Genomic DNA, 21,930 nt, shown 5'->3' with positions numbered 1-21,930 from the left:
ATCTACTATTGTCTTTTCTCCCATTCTTATTCTTTATAAGTTTATACCACTCCTGAAACATATGTGTTTAATTTACTGTTTAACCAGAAATCTCAGTATTTATTTATTCTTCTTTACTTTTCTAGTTAGATTGTATCTGATTTCTAAGCAAAGAGCACATTAGAGACACTATAATATGGAGCCATTGGAATGAAATAAATCTAAGTTCAAATTCTAGCTCTGCTACTTACTGGCTACCTGGCTGTAAGTGTGTTACAGTAGTCTCCCCCTTATACCCCAATAGATGCCTGAAACTGCAGATAGTACTGAACCTTATATATACTATGTTTTTCCATCTGATAAATGAGATGCTACTAAGTGACAGCATGGATAAGCTAGACAAAGGGATGTGGGCAGAATGGAGCAGGGTGGCACAAGATTTAAAACTTATGAATTGTTTACTTCTGGAATTTTCCATTTAACATTTTTGTATCACAGTTGACCATGGGGAACTGAAACATGGAAAACAAAACTACTGAAAAGGGAGGACTACTATACTTAAGTTCTCTCTCATTTTCTTCATCAATAAACAGGGGTCATATTATTCAACTTATAGAATTTTAGTGAAGAGTACATGAGATATAGAGTTTATAAATATGTAGCACAATGCCTGGCATAATGGTGTGGCTATCGACATTATCATCATCATCATCATCATTTGTTAACAGTAGCATCATCACCACAAATTAAGGTCAAGTTCAAGTCATGTTACGGACAAGTATCCTTAGAGCTGCTGGAAATTGTAAGTGTTGACAATAAAGGTGGAGACGGCAAAATAATAAAAAACAAGTAGCTGAAAAGGAGTAGCACTATTGGAGTATTTGACTGATAGAACAGGTCACATTTATGGTTCAGTAGACCTATATATATCGCTATATAGTAACTGATGTTAACATTGATGACTTGAATGATCAAAAAGTTTAAATATGTTCACTATGGTGTGCTGAAGAAGGCAAAGAAAAATCTAATTAGGAAGATTCCTACCCAAATATTTAATGATAAAGAATAATGATATGTATATGTATTAAATCTTCATGTCTATATGGAAAACAAAGTCATATAGAATAATTAATTCTCTTGAAGTTTCCAAATAACTGAAATTTTACTTTCAGGAGTCATTAGATTTTTAGTATACATGTCTGTCCTTTGTTAAGAAAACTTGACCAGAATGATATATTTAATAGCTTTGGGGTTCTCTCTGTTTACTTGTAATACTAGCTACCACTTCTAAAAATGTAAATTTTTTTCCCTCAAAATATACCCTCTGTCTCCTCTTCACAACTGGTCTTTTGAGCATGGAGATTAAGTGAAAAGAACTTGTTTTCTTAAGATTTTTTTTTTTTAACTATTGTAAAACTTAAGAATAATCGTATAAAAAAAGAGAACATAATTTTTAAATGTTTATATTTTGGTAAATTTATTTTCAAAAGCATTTAAATTGTAAATTATTTTGTTTTTTACATGTATTTTTATTTCATGGAATATTGCTTGCTACAATAAACTATTTTATTTCTTGTAGATCAGTGATACAGTAAATAGTGCAAAAACTGAATATACAGTCATGAAAGGAACCTCACCGAAAACCAGACAAGACTTCAAAGCATTGACGGATTCTAATGCCATTTTACATTCATCTTCGACATCTAATGCTTCTAATCATAATAGTTGTGTGGTGGATATGCTAAGGAAAAATGAAGGTATAAGGATGGTCTTTTAAATAAAACTAGAGCTTTTTGTAGCATTGGTAGGGAATTTTAGTCTTTGAAAATATAAATGTTACATGGTTTTGATCCATTTTCCTAATAATAAAATATCTACCATCTTGAATTTAGTTAAAGCGATATTAAAATATTAAGTAAGCACTTATTTGAATAGTAATTATTAATTATGAGCTATGGAATTTAAATGAGGCAAGTTCTTATATGACATGTGAGGTTCACCAGTGTTTTCAGTGTCACTAATCACATTACACTATTTTATTTTCTCTTAATTTCATATTCCTGAAATTATTTATTTTGGGCAGGGATTTTTGTCTGTCCTGTTGACCTCTATTTCCCCAGTACCCAGATCCATGCCTGGTAAACAGTAGTCACTTAGTAAATATTTGTTTAGCAAGTCACTGGATTATCCTCAGAAAGACAGTTCATTTATGAGAACTGTTGAATAGCCCATAGCATTCATGATACTTATATTTGAATATTCTGATGCCATTTGAGTTATATTAAGCATTGCCTCTGATTTCAGTATCTAAAATTATTTTATAAATCTCATTCTTGTATATCCCTGACATAGGAACATGTGACTTTATTTTTAATTTGAAAAAATCATGATAGCTGATATAATTCCTTTTCAATGATTCAAATTTAACAAGGTAAATATTCTTATTTCCATTTTTTAAATGAGTCCATGGTAGATAATAAAAATATTCAAAGAAAATAATCTATAATTTTTCTCATTTCATTACTTGTGGAAGAAGATAGCTCTTTTGACTTTCTGGTGTAAGAGAATCATTTGGTCATATTTATTAAAGCTTGGTCCTGGATTTCAATTTAAATTTCTTTCTTATCATGATTTTCTATATGTTTATGCTACAAAAAAGTTTACACTCCGAAAATGAATATGAGCTTTGAGATTTCAGAATCTTAATGTACCCTAAATCCTGCGTTGTAAGGTAGTTTGAATAAGATTAATACAAGGCAAATGGGAAAACCAGAGTGATTATACAGTGACAGTGCCTGGCACATCACAGACATTCAAATGTGTCAACAAATGACTATGCGGTCTCAGGTTAACAGGAAGAGTCTGGCTTTTTCACTGCAGTTTGGAGTAGCTGTTGAAGAGTATGATTTAAAAGTAGAGGAGTAATGCTTAGATTTTTTTGAAAGAGCACGCTTGCCTCACCATCAGGAAGAACTATAGTAAGAAATGATTGGGAGCCTTGTTAGGGGTTCTTTTAGGTCTCCAGGAGATACATAGAGACTAAAGCAGTGGATGAGATGGAGAGGAGACAATATATCATTTAAGAGACTTTTTAAGTTGTGTCAGTTAGATTTGGCAACTGGTTGGATATGAAAAATAAAAATAAGTTGAATCACACATTGTACACAGGTATTGATATTCAACTCTGTACCCCACAAATATGTATGAAATCAATTATGTTTCAATAAAAAAAAAAACTAGGTCAGAAACACTCATGCTCAGGGAAAAAAAAACAACCTGAAATGGTAGTAAAATAAAAACAAATTAAAAAGTAAACAAGCAACTAAGGAAATTAAGACCAAAAAAAGTGAGTTGGACATGACTCCTGGTTTTTTGGGTTGGACATCAACATAGGAAATATAGGAGCAAGAACAGATTTGGGGAAAAGATAGGTTCAACTTTGAATTTACTGTTTTTGAGGCACTTGAGGAATATATTGGTAAAGATTTCAAATTGGCAGTTGGATACTTAGGTCTGGAGTCTAAGAGGCTGTCCTAGGCTGGAAATATAAATTTGGAAATTAAGAGTATCTAAAATGTAAGCTCCACAAAAGCAGGGACCTTGTTGACTTGCTTATTCCTAGATTTCCAGCACCTGCCACGGTGCTGGGACACACATGTTTGAGAGATGAGTGATTCATGAATGATATTTAAAGGAAAGGGAAAACATGTAAAGGGAGAAAGGAAGAAGGCTTAGGAACACTGGTATTTAAAGTCATTTGAAGAAGAGAAGCCAACTAAAGAGTTTGAGAAGAGGCTCTTAGAGGAAAAAGACTGATATATTTTTTTCCTCTATAGTGGGCATTGCAATTTGTGACTATGTTTATTTGTGTGTATGCATCACTGTCTACCACATGACTCTAAGTTCATGAGGCATGAACCAGGCCTGCTTTGTTTCACCTAAATTATAGAAACAAACACAATCTCTGATAGAGAGTAGATTTTCAATATTGTGGAATGAATTAATATAAGTCATAGAAAGAAATAGTTTCTAAAAGGAATATGTGGTCAGCATTGTTTACATTGCAGAAAAGTCAAGTAAGTGAAAATTGAAAAATGTCCCTTATAAATCGTTGATGTTTGCCAGAGCCATTTTCACTAGAATAGTGTGCTAGAAACTGCATTCTGGGGCCAGCCCGGTGGCGCACTGCTACAGTGCGCCGCTTGAGAAGCGCGGCGGCGCTCCCGCCGAGGGTTCGGATCCCACATACAGACCGGTTCCCGCTCACTGGCTGAGCGAGGCGCGGGAGCAACACCGAGGGCTGCGATCCCGTTGCCGGTCCCGGTCCGGTGCGGGGGCGACACTGAGGGTTGCGATCCGTTGCCGGACACGGAAAGAAAAAAAAAAGAAACTGCATTCCAGGGGCCGGCCCAGTGGTGCACTCAGGAGAGTGCGGCGCTTGGGTGCGCAGCGGTGCTCCCGCCATGGGTTCGGATGCCACGGGTTTGGATCCTATATGGGGATGGCCGGTGCGCTCACTGGCTGAGCGCAGTGTGGGCAACACCAAGCCAAGGGTTGCAATCCCCTTACCTGTCACAAAAAAGACAAAAAAAAAAAAAAAAAACAGTGCATTCTGGGGGAGGTCAAGGAAGTAGAAACTGCTCTGAAGGGAATTAGCAATGGGAGATGGTAATTGGAGGGGACTTGTGGGGTCAAGGAAGATGTGTGTTTGTTTGCCTCGGAGATTTGATGATTTTTATGAGCCGAGGGCCAGAAACTACTAAAGAAGAAGAATGTGAAAACCTTGAAGAGACAGGAATGATTGATGAATGAGGGTTCCAAAATATGGGGGAAGGAATCAGACCAGGAGCACAGGAGGGTAGATTAAAGTTCCTCAGGAGAGAAGTCAGCTCATTCTCTGACATGGAAAAGACAGGGAGGATGGGCACAATCATAAGTACATTTCTAGTTGGGGACAGAAGGCAGAAAATGGACAGAATTCATGCCTGATTACCTCTACTTTTTCCCCCAAATGGGAAGCAAAGACTTTTGATCTATGATTTAGTAGAGATTTCAAGAACATTGGTTCAATGTTTAGAATGAAAGAGGAAGCTGGAAGTTGGATATCCATTATGGATATAATGCACTTTATTTTTCTAAACATTTTATGCCTAATGGTGAATTCATACTAAGGCTGTTTGCAGTGCTCATGTGTATGATTTTAAAACTGAAAGTACCAAGAATTATGACAGGAACTATTAGACACTATGACTATCTGTAGGTGTTATACTAATAATAGACCTTTTCTATTTTATTTTAGGACCTCACACTTCAGCAAATGTAGGTGTTCTAAGTAGTTGCCTGGACTTAAGAACAGTAATCCCTGAAACTTCTGTATCCAGTACTGTTTCCAGCGCACTAACTATGGTAACCCAGCAGACCATTAAAACTGAATCATCCAGTACAAATGGGGCAGTTGTTAAAGATGAAACTTCACTAACAACATTCAGTACCAAATCTGAAGGTTTGAAATGTGTTTCACATACTGTATTTTGAACCATTTATGTATATAAATTCATCAAACGTATTTGTCTTAGATGGGAATTGCATTTTGTGTTGGATTGAACCATAAACAGATTCAGCATCTCAATTAAAATCATTATATAAAATATTCTCTGCTACTTTTCATAAAATATTCAGATTAGCACACACTATCAAAATACGATCAGAATGTATCTTTTCTAACTTTCAATAAATTTAGCAAACTTTTTTTTCCTTTTTCTTAGAAAAGATTAGTTCTAGACTGCATTAACAATTCAGCAAGTTTGACTGATTTCTAATTTTGTAAATTCTTATTCTTTTGCAATAGGACTTATGTTTCATCTTTGGTAAACATTTTCAAGTTGTAGCTAGTCATCAAACACTCATAAAGTGAACTTTATGAATTATTTTGAGTTAAAAGGTTTATATTTCTAATTATTACGATTTTCTCCCTCTAGCTATTTTTTTTTCCAATTATTTTTTCATGGTAAAATACACATAACATCAAATTTACCATCTTAACCATTTTTAAGCATACAGTTGAGTGGTATTAAATATTTGTATATTTATGAATTATATTTTAATGTCTGTTTGATAAGTGATTATGTAAGTCTTATCTGATGAATTATTTAATTTTTAGTTGATGAAACATGTTCACTGCCTGCAACTAAGATCAGTCGTGTAGAGATGCATGCTGCAGCAATGCCATTTTCTGTAAGTACATGATCTGGTGATGATGCATGTTTACAGATGATTATATGCTTTTAAATGCTGAGCAATTTCTAAATAAATTCATGAAAAAGTTTTCAGGTATCATTTAGTAATAAATTGACGTAAATGTAGAAATAAATGATTGAATAGGAAAATATTCACAGTATAATGTTTAGTGAAAAAGTTGAATAAAAAATAATATATGGGCTGTGGTCCCAATTTTGTTAAAAAATACACACAATACAGGCACCCATTCACATCTGCACTAAAATGCTAGATGACTCTCTCTAGGTGTGGGGCCACAGGTGATTTTTATTTTCTTCTTTATGCTTTCTATATTTTTCTATAATGAAATGTGTTACTTTTAGAATCAGAAATATGTGTATGTGTGTATATATATACATATATACATATGTGTGTACATATATATATACACATATATGTGTGTATATATATGTAAATTATATTAATGCTTAAAACATAGGATATGTTATGGAACCTAAAACTTGGATGGCTCTATTGGTAGCTACTTAACAGGAGCACAACAGAATTTTGCAATATTGGGTTGTCATTCATGTAGGGTAGCCCAATAATCTCTGACATTGGGTTGTTTTATGGAAGGCCAAAATTGGTCTGTATGGCACCAAACTTAAAATGCTAGAAAAGTGCCTTACAGATACACTGACTGTCTTAATAACTATAAAGATAATACATATGTGTATATACTTTTTTATTTTTTTATTAGTCATTTCAACTTTATTGCTATGAGCAAGAGTTTTATTCGACATATTTACCATACTGAATCTTCAAGAACTGTCTATAGTTTTAGTTTTCTTTCAATCGTGATTTTATGGATTTGAATCATGTATTTACCTTTCTCAGTTTTCATCTTTCCAGAATGTTAAGTCCTAGTGTTCTTAGACGCTTCTCAGGGAAGGATTATTAAAATGAACTTTTTTTCTTTTGAATCTGTTTTGCGATGTATCAGCCAGAATTGTATTTGTTATTTCAGTTGGAGCCAGTTGTTTTATAAAAGTTGTTGAAGAGAGTTTTTACAACCTTAAAAAATGAAAACACGTTTAAAGCTATTCCTTTTTTTTTTAACTTTAAAGACTCTTCTAGTTAGCTCACTTTGTCATGTGTGATAGCCTAAATAACAAAAAATGTGAATTATAAGCATGTACCTCTGCTGTTATATATTTAAGACAGAAATAAATAACTGAAGTGCACATTTGTTTTGAGCTTCTGGAAACAGTGTCTCATTTATAAAGAAGATGGCTTTAAAAGGTTAGTTCCAGGGATAAGTATAATTCACTTATCACTAAAAGTAGCTTAAGGTAGAGGAAGTTTATTTGTTTTAAAGCAGGTTTAAAAATGTAAAACTGTTTAATCAACTCTGTAGTATATACTAAATAAAGTATATTCAAACTGCATTTTAGTTTTGAACATTTTTTCTCCTTTTAGGTTTGGAGAATCACAGGTATTTCAAGTGCAAAGATCACTGAATTTCTGCTAGTTGGTTTTGAATCTAGAAATAAGCCAGCTTGGAATGAATTCTTCTTTATTTGCTCCTTTTGGAGCAAGTTGTAATATCACACTAAAGGGATTACATTTTCTGAGAGAGTCTCTGAAATGACAATGTTCTATAAAACAGCTGGCATTTTAACATGTCACTGATTGGAAAGCATGCTAACTCCAGCTAGGTTGATAGTACAGAGCTACTGACTTAGAGAATGCCTGTCACTCCCTGTGTTTGAATTGGCATCCCTGTTTCACTGTCAGTTGACCTAATCTGTTAAGACTTTATTTACTTATGAGCTGTTAATGTTGTGGTGTTTATCCGTATACCTCCTTGTAGATCACTGCATGGATTTATTAAATCTTGAAATTTTTCATATGCTCAATAAGAGTCTTCATAAATTTTTCTTTCTCTGAAATTAGAAAGAGACTCCTTCAAATCCAGTGACAACAATGAAAGCAGTAGAACGACAATGGTGTGATGTGGGAATTTTTAAAAATAATACAGCTTTGGTGAGCCAGTTTTATTTGCTGCCAAAAGGAAAGCAAAACACCTCAAAGGTAGCTATTGATGTATTTTCTGCACTGATTTATAAGCCTCAAGAATGAGATTTTTTTTTTATAATCCTGATTCAGGTCACTTGAATGACTAAAATTGGAATCTGTCTTCAATCTATAATTGAGAATTCTGTATACTTAGTTATCCTGTATTATTTGTTAAGGCTGTTTTTATAGCATATATCACAATCACGTCACTTAAAAGTCTTATACAATCACCAAGCTGAGTTTTGAGTCAAAAATCATATAATCTGACCAGCAGATAGGGATTTTTTTAAATATATGTAATTTTGTTACCCAGTGTGTTTAGAGAATGGAACATTTTTTTTCTTATTGAGAGGATTTTTAATTCTTGATATCACAATTAAAAAAATCTAAAAGCCCCATATAAAAATGAGACACATATATAAACACATTATAAGTATAATATATATAAAACCCTCTTAAGAATTATGAAATAGATAACAGGTCCAAAGCATACTGAAATAATTTTTTACTGGGGCCGGCCCATGGCATATTTGGGAGAGTGGTGCTGATAACACCAAGGCCAAGGGTTCGGATCCCTGTATAGGGATGGCCAGTTAGCTCACTTGGGAGAGCGTGGTGCTGACAACACCAAGTCACGGGTTAAGATCCCCTTACCAGTCATCTTTCAAAAAAAAAAAAAAAGAATTTTTTTTTTCTGAGATGGAGAATTTCTGAGAGAGAATTTCCAGGGATATTCAAGATATACATTTTGAATCTCCTGAAGATATGTACAAATGGGGAATATATCATTTTTTATTATATTTTAGTTTCTCTACTATTACTTATAGTGTTCCTCTTTTTCATGATGAATGTTTCCAATTCCTGGCAAAAAACAGAAATTCTGGTTAATTTGTTAGTATTGTGCATAATGAAATTTCTCACTCTAGTTGGATTTTATATATAAGGACATATTTAAACCTAACGGCATAGGAGTTACCTGATTTTTTCTAAAAGAAAAGAGGAACATAAAATATAGAGCCAGTAATTTGGGTTTGAATCACTAGTTCCAGCACTCAGCAGTGTGACCATGGCAAGTCACTTCTTTCACCCCTCTGAGACTCAGTTCCCTTGTCTATAAAATGGAGATGACATCATTCCCTTAAATTAGAATAAGTATGTAAAAATTGTTTAAAAGTTGTAGATCTTCCTATCTAGAGTATGTAATTATTTAATTTAATATTTATTCCATGTCTGCTGAATATTAATTTTTTAAAAATGCTCTGTACTACATGCAGTCACTCCTTTTCTGTCAAGCTTGCTTTCCTGTCTCTAAAGGGTATTGTTCCTGGCCAGATGATTATTTGACAGTAAATCTGAGATTTCTGCTCTAAGTTTACATGGGGATGGGATAGTGTTACTTTGTTTATAGTAGTCGTCAATTTTTTTCTACCTTTATACTGTTCCTGTGCAGAGTACCCTTATACTTCTCTTTATAATCAGTAATTCTCAACTGGAAAGGGCACTTTTCCTCCAGATAAGAATCACTAATTTATGGGCTTAGTTGCTTTTGTACTGGAGGGTTCATTCCATGTGTGAGAGAGGGAAATAAATGTGAACTAGAACTTTAAAACATAATTCATTTTTTAAAAGTTTTGTTGCTTAATGAAAATTAAATAATTTAAAAATTTTAATAATAAAAAATTAATTGTACCTTTTTTTTACTTTTGCATATATTACATTTTAGGTAGGAAATGCAGACGTACCTGACTACAGTTTACTTAAGAAACAAGATCTTGTTCCAGGCACAGGATACAGATTCAGGGTTGCTGCAATCAATGGTTGTGGAATAGGCCCTTTCAGCAAAATCAGTGAATTTAAAACTTGTATTCCTGGTTTTCCTGGAGCTCCTTCTGCAGTCAGAATTTCAAAGGTGAGACATCTGGTAAAGACTTGTTGATGATTTTAAGTTACAGTAAAGAGTTTGTACATGAAATAAACTGTCAGCATAGAAACTCTTAGTATCTAATGAAATAAGAGATATCTAAAAGAGGTTTAAAAGTTTGAAAAATATTTTTTGCTAATTATTCATGATATTTTTAAGTACCAAATTTCAAGCAGAATAATAGTATCCAAATCACAGAAAAGCTGGGAAATCTGTTATGCTTCTTAATATTAGCATTGTTCTTGTTGCTATGGAATCAGAAAGTTTGTTCTGGAGAATTTAATAGAACTCACGAAATTGGACTGTATTTCATCCTAAAGCCCTGAAATTGGATTATATTTCATCCTAAGGTCCTGCTCCTCCTTAGAGAAGAAAAGGTCTACTTTTAGGGAAGAAAAATCTACTTTGGGGGATATTATAGGCAGACATTTAACCCTAGTTGTGTTTTTGAAAAGTGAGCATGATGGTCAAAAGCCCCAAGTTCCACTAACTGAAATAATAATAAGGATGATAATGAGAGTCTGGTGTAGTGAGTAAAGGGAGTCTAATGAGAAATGATTACGTTGGAGAGATAGAATGTATATATTATATAGGGCTTAGTGGGGGCATGGCATGAAATTTACATTTTACTTTAGAGTAATGGAAAACCATTAAAGAGCTTTAAAATGGGAAGAAGAAAGAGCGAGCATGATTTAAACATTGTAGATCCAATTAAGGTAGATTTTTAAAAATCAACAACAATATCTAATATCTAATGCAACTACTTTAGCAAAAAGGAGCATTTTGCGTTCTAAAGATAGACTCAACATAATAAGTGATAATACAGAAAACTTGAGAACCTTTACCTGTTTTTTTTCCCCCTCTTCAAGAATGTTGAAGGTATCCACCTTTCCTGGGAACCTCCAACTTCACCTTCTGGAAATATTTTGGAATATTCCGCCTACTTGGCTATCCGCACAGCACAGATACAAGATAATCCAAGTCAACTTGTATTTATGAGGATTTATTGTGGTCTTAAGACATCATGTATAGTAACTGCTGGGCAACTTGCAAATGCACATATTGATTACACATCCAGGCCTGCCATTGTGTTCAGGATATCAGCAAAGAATGAAAAGGGATATGGACCTGCTACACAAGTTCGATGGCTTCAAGGTAACAATAAGAAAGCACCTTTAAATTAAATTGTTTTCTACTGAAGCTATTGTGATGATGATTATTTATTAGTAACTAGTTATGAAGATTTGTCATTTAAAAGAGTATTCTCTAACTGTATTTCTAGCACTTATGAATTTGAGTTTGTAAGTTGTTCTTAAAATGTATTTGCTCATTCTAGACCCAAATAAAAATAGAAAAGAAGCAAAGACTCTCTGAAAATTAGTATATGGGTTCTTCCTTACAGGTATAGCTCTTTTCTAAAGAAAAATAGTAAAAGTAAGATAAAAGCTAAAAGGCTTTATTACTTTTATAAAGGCTGTGTAACCCAGTCATCCTAGAGTTATCGAGATGATTCTAGTAACTGGCTATTGTACACTTATGCTGTCTTACATAGTAAATGTTTTCTACATTGTAAATGCCCTCTATCAGAGTACTCCCTCTAATTTTATTCTATATTCTTTATTCATTGGTCCTCTAACAACTGTCTTCTGTTGGATAATATGTGATATTTAGTTTAGTAGCCATTTGATTCTTTTCTTTATTTATAGTTAGCACAGAGCTTAAGAAATTTAAAAAGAAAGAGGCAAGTTCAGAAACCATGATTTTGAATTTTTATTATTTTCCAAGAATCATCGTAAAATACAAAAAGAATAATAAGTTTTCTTGATTCTTACAAGGCCGATATATGTATTTGTATTTGGCCAAAGCACTTAATCTGGCCCTCAGTTTCCTCATTAATAGATGAGGGAGTTAAAACAGTTAAACTTTAAGGTTGCTTTCAGCAGTAAAATTTTCTATTTTCATCAAAAGTGAAGTATATCTCTGAATATTTTCATCTGTCTTAATGGTTCTAACTTTGCTTTTGCTAAAATTAAAACCTTCATAATTCAAAATGCAAAATTAAACTATATGTCCTCCTCTTGCAGAAAGAAAGAAGCACCTTAACAGGACACAGGTTTTGAAATAGTGTTTTGAACATTTGTAAGATTTTTGTAAATGCTCTAAATGTTTTATTTTTGCATTGTTTTTACCTCGAAATTGTATAAACTTTTTTACAACTGAAATAAGCATTAGACAGCTAACTCAGGTTCCAGTACAACCTTAAAGATGCAGATAGGCATTATGAACACTGCTGCAGGTAACTTGTTTTAAATCTTTTAGGAATTTCATGGTTCCACTGCCTATTCAAATCTGGAATAAATATACAGAGCAATAATTGCAGAGAAGATATGTCAAACTAAGAGCTGCAATAACTGCAGGGGCACAGGTCTTTTTTTATACCACATAACCTTATGCCAGCTTAGGTTGACTGAGTAGCTATGTCCTCAAATTTCATGTATACCACCCCCAGCAAAGATGGATTTAATTGTGCAGAATTGATATATATATGTGTTCCAGTTACTAATTTAAAGTGTATAGAATATTTTAATATATAATTTTTGTAAAGAACTGGGATTTTTATACTACAGTATTTGTAATTAATGTGTCTCACTAATTAAGTTTCTCCTGAAGAAAATATGCAAACTGTTAGACACATAATGAGTAGTTTCCGAACTCTAAAGATAAAATAAATGCACTACTATGGTGTTGTTAGATTACCTTTTTTGTGGCTGTATGAATCCTTAATCTTTAAATGTGTACTTTACAAACAATGTTTACAAGGAGCTTCTCTGGTTTGTTATCCCAGCAACGCCCTTGGTGAGAGCTTCATTCTGCATTTGTTTAACTCATATGCTTTGCTTTTGGCATATGCTTGCTTTTTGCACTAGTAGAATTTTAACTTACCTCATTATTATGTTTGTAATCATTTGTATAGCTTCCATAATGTGTCTGATATAGGCTAAGCAAATACTTAACCAAAGTTAAAATTAAAATAAATGGTAAGCAATTTTGCACATATTAAATGCTAGGGTTTGTTGTGTATATGTGTGTGCTTAGTTATAAAAAGAATAAGAATGGAAAGTTATAGCTAGTATATGTTTCAAGCCCAATTACTTTAATAATCTATTTGCTTAATTTAGAAAAAGTCTGGCTTTCAACCCCTTATTCTCTGCGTTAATTAACAATTTGCATCTTGAAGCACTTCTCTTAATGACAAGGAATAAGTTGATATTAAGCAAAGGATGTAATATTTGTTTGAATGTGCACATTTATACCTATTTAGTATTTGATTTAGTTTACTTTGCTTAAACACTTCTACTGCTCTAGACCAGGAGGTGAACATGAACCTGTGGTTTTAACATATAACTTACTTTTTAGAAGGAAGGGCAGTTTTTCTATAAAAGGGATTTGATAAAATAATAAACTTTTTTATTTTGGGAATTAGCCCAGATTCTGTTATTTGTTTGGCCTTTGTACCTTAAGCACCAGTCATGTTTATGATAAGAGGTTGGTGATTGAAAGATGCCATTAAGAAATCTCTGTGGCTTTGACATTAATAGTTAATAAGAGATCTTAGAGCTGTGTGTTCATGAATAGAATAGATTATAGATTGGGGTAAATAACAAGCAAAGTGCATTTAGCTTCTTATGATTTGCACATTTTCTAAGCGAAGATCCCTTTCTGTGGCAATGGGCTATATCACGCAGATATTTTCCATAGGAGGGTTTACACTGAGTTAAATTACGTTCTTTACTTTTCCCAGTTGGATAAGCAATTCAGATGTAACAAGCCTTTGTGCCACAGTCTTCTTCCTGTGCTCTGCTACTTTGGTTCACATAAGTAGTAAAAATATTTTTGATGTTGCATGCTCCTACAATTATGTTTTCGAAAATATTATATTGGCTTCATTTTAGTTTAGTAAACTGTTTTGGCAATTTAACTAGAAATAGGGTATAAATAAACTCTGTTTTATCTGCATTTTAAAAAAATTGAAGTAATACGATCGCATATATGAGGCACCCCTGCCCAAATTCCAATTATATAATCATCTATAGGAAGGTGAAACTGTTGAACCATTATTTCAAAGACCTGTAGACTAGCAAAAAATTCATTCTGATTAGACATATGGTCTACTATATTAAATATACTTTTATTTTAAAAAATTATAGCACTTGTAACAAAAATCATTTGTAACATTGGATATGAAGAGATTATTAGTATTTAAAATTATTATAGTCATCTGATCATAAATGTAGTAAATGGCAAAATAGACTTGGTCTTTGACAATTTAAGGTGTAAATGACTGTTGTGTTTTCCAAGACTGATTTTAGGCAGTTTTATGTATCATGTACCAATGATATGTAAAATAAAGCACCTTTTCTGCTACAAATAATTACAGGTGTTATTTATTTTGAACTACTGGGAAGAAAAATTAGTGATGGCAGAGTAAACGTGTAGAAATGTTGGTTTTATATCATTCATTTAAAATAATATAGGCAGTCTCTAAATTAAGAATGGATTGTATTTAAAAACATGTTTTAAAGTAAGTGGATTGTGGTTGGGAGTCATTTTCTCTTAGAAATGTAAAACTGTCTAACCCTCATTGTAGCTGAACCAATATGCTTAAAAGTAAAAAGGCAGATGGCTCCAAGAAATAATCTAAACTTGTCATCTTTTTTTCATCTTCCACTTACTCTTAATTTTTTCCTTTTATACTTTTCATCCTTTTTTAATCCACAGCAGCCAGGCTTCTGACCTGCTGCTGCATTGAGATGGCTCTAGCAAAGGTCAGGGATAACCTCCCATTTCCCAAAATCAGTGAACTCTTTCATCATACTTAATCTTTTTTTTTTTTTCCTTTTTGTCTTTTTTCGTGACCGGTAACGGGATCGCAACCCTCAGTGTCGCGCCCGCACCGCGCTCAACCAGTGAGCGGACCGGTCTCTATATGGGATCCGAACCCTCGGCGGGAGCGCCACCGCGCTACCAAACGCAGCACTCTACCGAGTGCGCCACTGGGCCGGCCCCATCATCATATTCAATCTTGCCATTTGAAACTATTACTCACTCCCTTGGCACTTCCACATTTTTTTGTCTGTGTTACCCTGCTCTCTGTCTTCATGCACCTCCTCCTGTCTGCAGTCCCCTTTTCCACTCCCACCTGTCTCCATTCTTTTTTTTCAAGATTCAGATCAAACGTTGCCAACCTAATGAAGCCTTTTCTGACATAATCTACTTCCAGTTAGATTTGACTCCTTTTTGTGCCCCCACTGTTGTTTGTTAAATCTTCTGTCACTGCAGTCTAAAAACTTTGTGTCCTTACTTGTTAGCATTGCCTCTCTCCTTCTGCTAGATAGTAGGTCTTTGAGGCAGAGACTGGGTCTTTATATCCCTTCCATATTGGCCAGTTAGCTGGCACTTAAATATTTTAACAAGTGAGTAAAGAAAATTGTCACCTTTATACCTCTTCATATTCCCATTCCCCACTCTCAAATAGGGGTCAAAATGGGAGGGAGGCTTTGAAAGGGAAAGATTTTAGCAGATTGAATAAGCCTCTGGAGTATATACAAACTTTTTAGCTTTATTTTACCCTAGCCTGCTATTATTTAGGTTCCAAAGAAAAGTTCTGGGATAAATAAGGGATTTAATATAGGTGTATATAGATCTCAAGAGGAGTTCTTTGATCTGAAAAGATCTTAACAATGAGATTGATGAGCATTGCTCGATTATGATTTTTAACATTGGATGATCAAAATGAACAAAAATTTTGTCAAAAGTTAGTCTCTTATCTGACACTAGAAAAAACTACCTACCTATTTAAGCACAGGGAACTTGTGGAGGACACAGACACCAGAATGGGAACTGCATTAGGTTCTGTTACATATCAAGTCAGGTCACTGTTGTCACCTCTAAGCTCCTAGAACAAAAGATTTTTACACTCAGAAAAACAAGATGGCATTGGCATATCTCCCTTCCAAGTTTCCTGGTTATAGTTTTGTGAGTCCCTATACTTACATATTCCTGTAACTCCAGAAAAGGCTTATTTTGATCATGCTTGGAAAAACATGAACTACAACATTCTGGGAGAGAAACAATAAATTCTGTAGACTGAATGAGGAAAGAAAAGGCTATAAAATCTGAGGATACCAGCCTCCTTATTCAAAATATAGTTCCATGTCTTATTAGTACCAATGTGTTTCTGTCCTGTCCTCTGCAGAACTAAAATCAAGAAAATGCCCACTTGTAGGCCTATTAATCTCAGCAGGAGTCATCTGAAACTGAGCATTAGGTTCTTTTAATATATTTGGTGTTTTGGATAAACTGAACTGAGCAAGGGCCTGTTACTTAAAGGTCATTAAATTTGCAGTCTGGCTACCACTCCTGTCAGTACCTCAAATTCAAGTCTTGAGAATACAGGGCCTTTGGCCCTGGATAGAGAAGGCTAGGAAATCATAGGTATGAGGCTGAGAAGGCAGAGAGGGTACAGAAGTATTGTAAGAGAAGTATTCCATATTTACTTATTTTATTTTGCTGGTTCAACAAGGTCTTTGAAGAGTACCTGACGATGTCCACTAGTAAATCATGGTCGAACAAATGTTCAACTCTGACCAAGAGGATTATCCATTTCTCCTCCTATCTGAGGAGATACAGTGGAAGTTCTCTAAGAATTTAAGAAGGTTCCCTCTCAATTTCTCTTTTCATATTGAGGAAGGGGCAAGAAGCTACAGGCATGATACTTATCATCCAGTATAACAAAGCATAGCATGTAAGAGAGTGTCCGGGCAGAGTTCTGAAGATCCAACTGCTTGATCTAAAATCATCCTACCAGTTGCAGTATAGCACCCCTTGGTGGCACTGTCCATTTCATCTTAACTATAGCAATGCCCGGAACTTTCCGGAGAGTTGGCATCCCTGTGTTAGGCCCAGTTGGGGAGATTAGACCTTAAGAATATACTTTCTACTTCCCCATTCACTAGGCTGGCCATTTGCTGCTGGGCCTCGTCTACCCCTTACAACCAACTCCCTAACTTAGCCTGCTCTGTTTAGGTACAGAGGATAGATCAAATATTTCAAGATCTATTTAATTCTTTAGAATTTTTGAATGATATACCAAAACCTCTAATTAATTCCCTAAATCAGGAGAAATTGCACCTTAACTATGGTTTAAGTCTACAAAATGCCACTGACAATGATGACCTTGGCAAAGAAATAATTGCAAAATTGTTATAACATTTGTGTGACCAGCAAGGCTCCTGTTATTGATCAATACAGCCAATAGCTGCCATGTACCTCCGTATTTTTGGAATACTTAACACATAATGCATTATTATGAGAATGTGCCAAAGGGAATTTGTACTTTTGATAGTTAACAGAATTCAGTAAAGTGGTGCTATCTCTGTCAGTTTATTTTGGGATTTGCATCATCTATGATTTCATTATCTGCTTTATACAAATAATTATACCCAGTGAATAAGTAACCAATTAACTAGAGTCATGCCAGTGACTCCAGCCAACTTAGAAAAGTAATACTATAATATTGCCATCTTGTTGGATCTTGACCTTGTGAGAATCTGGTTAATTTCTGTAAGGAATAGTTCATACTCATTTGTTTTTTCATATTATCCTGTACTTTTTACCCATTACTACAATTGACAATTTGCATATCATAGCAGTGGCTGAAATCTTGGAAGATATTCATTCCCTCTTTGTTGATGAAAGTATGTATTGCATAACTTTATTTCTTTTTTCTTTTAAAATATTTGTTGTAAAATAATACATTAAAAAGCATATAAAATGTGTATGTATGGTTTAAAAAATAAAATCATTCATTTACTCAACCTTCAGCTTAAGAACTAGAACATTCTCAGCTGCCTAGAATCCCTCATTTGTCTTCCCTCCATACATCATACCACATGAGGTAAACATTCTTTCGGATATATTGTTAATTATTCTCATGTTTTTTGTGGGCTCTGCCATCTATATATGTATCCCTAATAATATGTTGTTTAGATTTACCTGTTTTTTAACTTTTATGTAAATGGAATCATGCTGTATGTATTCTTCTGTGACTTCTTTTTTTGACATTGTTTTTGAGATTCCCATCCATGTTTATGCATGTAACTATTTCGTGTTTGCACTGCTGTATAGTATTCCATTGTATGACTGTTTCACAGTTTATTTATCCATTTTTCTATTTACAGAGATTTTGATTGTTTTCAGTTTTTTGCTATTACAAACAATGCTGCTAAGAACATTCTGCCCAATTACAATGTAAGCTCTGCGCAGGCAAGGGTTTTGTCTGTTTTGTTCTCTGCTGTATTCGTAACGTCTAGAACAATGCCTGGCAGAGGGTAGATGCTCAATAAATATTTGATGAATGAATGACTTCATGTACCTGCCTCCTGGTGCACTTGTGCAACAGTTGCTCTAGGACAGTTGTTTTCAAAATGTGGTCCAGGGACCCCTGAGACCCTTTCAAGGGGTCTGTGAGAACAAAACTATTTTCATAATAATACTAAGACATTATTTGTCCTTTTCACTCTCACAGGTTTAAGTATTTTTCCAGATGTAAGATGACATCATTGCTCTGACAGCTAATCGAGTATATACTTGTGCTTATTTGTGTTTTAAAAATGTCTCCATTTTAATTTCTATTAAGGTAAATATTGGTAGATACAACCCATATGAACAGCTGTTCTTTGAGGTCCTCAGTAATTTTTAAGGATGTAAATAGGTTCTGAGACCAAAAATTTGAGAACCGCTGCTCTAAGGAGTGAGCTTTACTTGGTAATGCTGAATTGTTTTTAAGCATTTGTACCAATTTACACTCCTACTGGTAGTTGAGAGTTCTCATGGCTCCAAATCTGAGCAAACACCCAGTCTTGACTGTTAATATTTGCTGATTGACATAAAATATATGGTACCTTACTGTGGGTTTAACTTGCATTTCTCCAATTACTAATGAAAATTGAGTGTTTTTTCATATATGGTCCCTCATGTTTCCTCTTCTGTGAAATACCTATTCATGTCTTTTGCCCATTTTTCTATTAGATTATGTATCTTTTTTTCATTGATTCATGATTTCTTTATATATTCTTGATACCAATCCTTTGTCAGTGACATGTGTTGCATATACCTTCTCTCAGTTTGTGTATTGCTTTCTGTAATTGTATTGAATCTATTGATCAACTTGGAGAAAACTGATATCTTTTCAATAATGAGTATTCCCAGCCAAAAACATTGTGTATCTCTTTTTCCATTTATTACGTCTTCTTTAATGTCTCTCAATAAACTTTAATAACTTTCTCCACAAAGGCCTTTATGTCTCATATTAGATTTCTTCATAGGAGTTATATATTTTTTAATGCTATGATAAATTGAATTTTTTAAACTATACTTTATTCTGATTGTTGTTGATTATAGACATTATTGCTATGTATTGACTTTAGATCCAGCAACTATGCTAAACTTTTATTAATTCTAATAATGTATCTAGATGTCCCTTTGACTTTTTTTATCATATCTGCAAATAATGGCAGTTTTCTTCCTTCGTGATTCTTATATCTTTTTAAAAATTTCTTATATTTCTGCATTGGCTGGGATCTGTAGTACAATGTTGAAAAGAACTGATAGTGAACATCCTTGCCTTTACCCCAATTTAAAGGAAATGCTTTTAACATTTCACTGTTCAGTATTTTTTTCATAAACGGCCTTTATCAGGTTAAGGAAGTTCTCTTCTGTTTCTCGTTTGCTAATATTTTATTATGAATGAATGTTGAATTTTATTGAATGTTTTTTCTGCATCTATTTGAATGATTTTCTCTTTTAATCTGTTAATGTGTGAGTTATGGTAGTTGACTTTTTAATATCAAACCAACCTTTAATTCCTAGAAAAACCCAAGTTGGTCATGGTGTGTGTGCACGTATATGTTTTAATACATTTCTGGACTCAATTTGCCAATATTTTGTTTACAAGTTTTACTCCTATGTTCATGAGTGAAATCAGTCTGTAATACTCATCTCACTTCCTGTCATGGTCTGGTTTTGGTAGCAAGGTTATATTAGCCTCATGAAATGAGTTTTTCAGTTTTCTGGAAGAGTTTAATATTGGAACTAGTCTTTAAAGCCTTTTGGTCATTAAGGGAAGAATTTTTTAAATGTTAAGGGTTACAGGATCATTAGGAATTTACATTGAGTCAGTTTTGCTAAATTTAGTAATTTTTTTAGGGATTTGTCCACTTCATCTTAGTTTAATTTTTTTTATATGAAGTTATCCATATTATCCTTGTATTGTTTTACTCTCCACATCATCCATGATTATGACCCACTTTTTTTTTTTCCTTTTTGTCTTTTTTCGTGACCGGTAATGGGATCGCAACCCTCAGTGTCACGCCCGTACCGCAACCGGCAACAGGATCGCAACCCTCGGTGTCGCGCCTGCACCTCGCTCAACCAGTGAGCAGACCGGTCTCTATATGGGATCCGAACCCTCAGCGGGAGCGCTGCTGCACTCCCAAGCACCGCACTCTACCGAGTGCGTCACCGGGCCGGCCCATGACCCCTTTTCACTCCTGTTTGTGTCTTCTCAGTTTTTCTTGATTAATCCTTCCAGTGGTTTGAATGTTTAACCCATTAGTTATTTTTAAAGTTTATTTCCAAACATCAGAAGTGGGTTATAGGTTGTCTTAATCTATATTTCTAATATCATTTTGCCAGAGAATGTGATCTGTAAGATTTCAGCTTTCCGAAATCTGAGACTAGCTTTATGTCCTGTCATGTGGTCAGTTTCATACATGTTCCATGTGTACTAGAAAAGAATGTGTATTCCCCAGTAGTTGAGTATAATGTTCTGTCTCCAATAGTTGAACTTGTTAGCTGTGCTGTACAGATCTTCTCTTTACTGATTTATCTTGTACTTTTTTATTTACTGAAGTCTTTTTTTTTTTTTGTCTTTTGTCTTTTTCCGTGTCCGGCAACGGATCGCAACCCTCAGTGTTGCCCCCGTACTGGACCGGGGACCGGCAACGGGATCGCAACCCTCGGTGTTGCTCCCGCGCCTCGCTCAGCCAGTGAGCGGGAACCGGTCTGCATGTGGGATCCGAACCCTCGGGCGGGAGCGCCGCCGCGCTTCCCAAGCAGCGCACTATCCAGTGCGCCACCGGGCCGGCCCTATTTACTGAAGTCTTAAGATCTCATTATAATAATGGATTTCTCGACAGCAATTGGCAATTCTAGGTGGAGGTCACAGAGATGTTATCTTAAGCTTTGTTCTTTGATGTATTTTAAGTTTAATTTATAAGACACATTTAATACATTCAGAGGGTTTCCTTTGGGTGCACATTATGAATTTTTGAAAGTAAAAATTTAGGATAAAAAACTCTAGGGATATTTTTCCTTATCAGTTTCACTTCGTACAAAGGACTAATTATTTAGTCCTTTGCTGAAAAAGAATGCACAGATGGAGAAGTATCCTTTTGATGTATGAAGTACAAAAGTTAATTTTGTAACTGAATTTACCTTGTTTTGTATTTTAGGCTAGAATTTGAATCCAGATCCCTGCAGGAAAATACCTGATAAACTCAGTGTTCCACAGGGTCTTTTGTACTCTCATGAGTTAAAATAAAATGTATTTTTTAAAAATCTAAAAAAAAAATAAATAAATAATAGTAATAATAATGGATTTCTCAATTCTCTTG

At 34.2% G+C, this 21,930-nt stretch overlaps 1 protein-coding gene across 1 annotated transcript in view; it reads left to right on the top strand.

Annotated features, from left to right (window-relative positions):
* HCFC2 (host cell factor C2) overlaps window positions 1-11,559 on the top strand; it is a 35,570-nt gene extending 24,011 nt beyond the window's left edge. The window contains exons 10-15 of the mRNA XM_008570272.1: window positions 1,559-1,736; window positions 5,279-5,482; window positions 6,140-6,213; window positions 8,152-8,289; window positions 9,998-10,183; window positions 11,065-11,559. Coding sequence (XP_008568494.1) covers window positions 1,559-1,736; window positions 5,279-5,482; window positions 6,140-6,213; window positions 8,152-8,289; window positions 9,998-10,183; window positions 11,065-11,379 — 1,095 coding nt within the window. The 3' untranslated portion in view covers window positions 11,380-11,559. The remainder of the gene's footprint in view (window positions 1-1,558; window positions 1,737-5,278; window positions 5,483-6,139; window positions 6,214-8,151; window positions 8,290-9,997; window positions 10,184-11,064) is intronic.
* Window positions 11,560-21,930: the final 10,371 nt, after the last annotated feature.

Source organism: Galeopterus variegatus, unplaced genomic scaffold, assembly GCF_000696425.1.
Source record: "Galeopterus variegatus unplaced genomic scaffold, G_variegatus-3.0.2 Scaffold588, whole genome shotgun sequence".
In the NCBI taxonomy this organism is placed as follows: Eukaryota; Metazoa; Chordata; class Mammalia; order Dermoptera; family Cynocephalidae; genus Galeopterus; species Galeopterus variegatus.
This window is presented reverse-complemented; position numbering and strand designations above follow the sequence as displayed.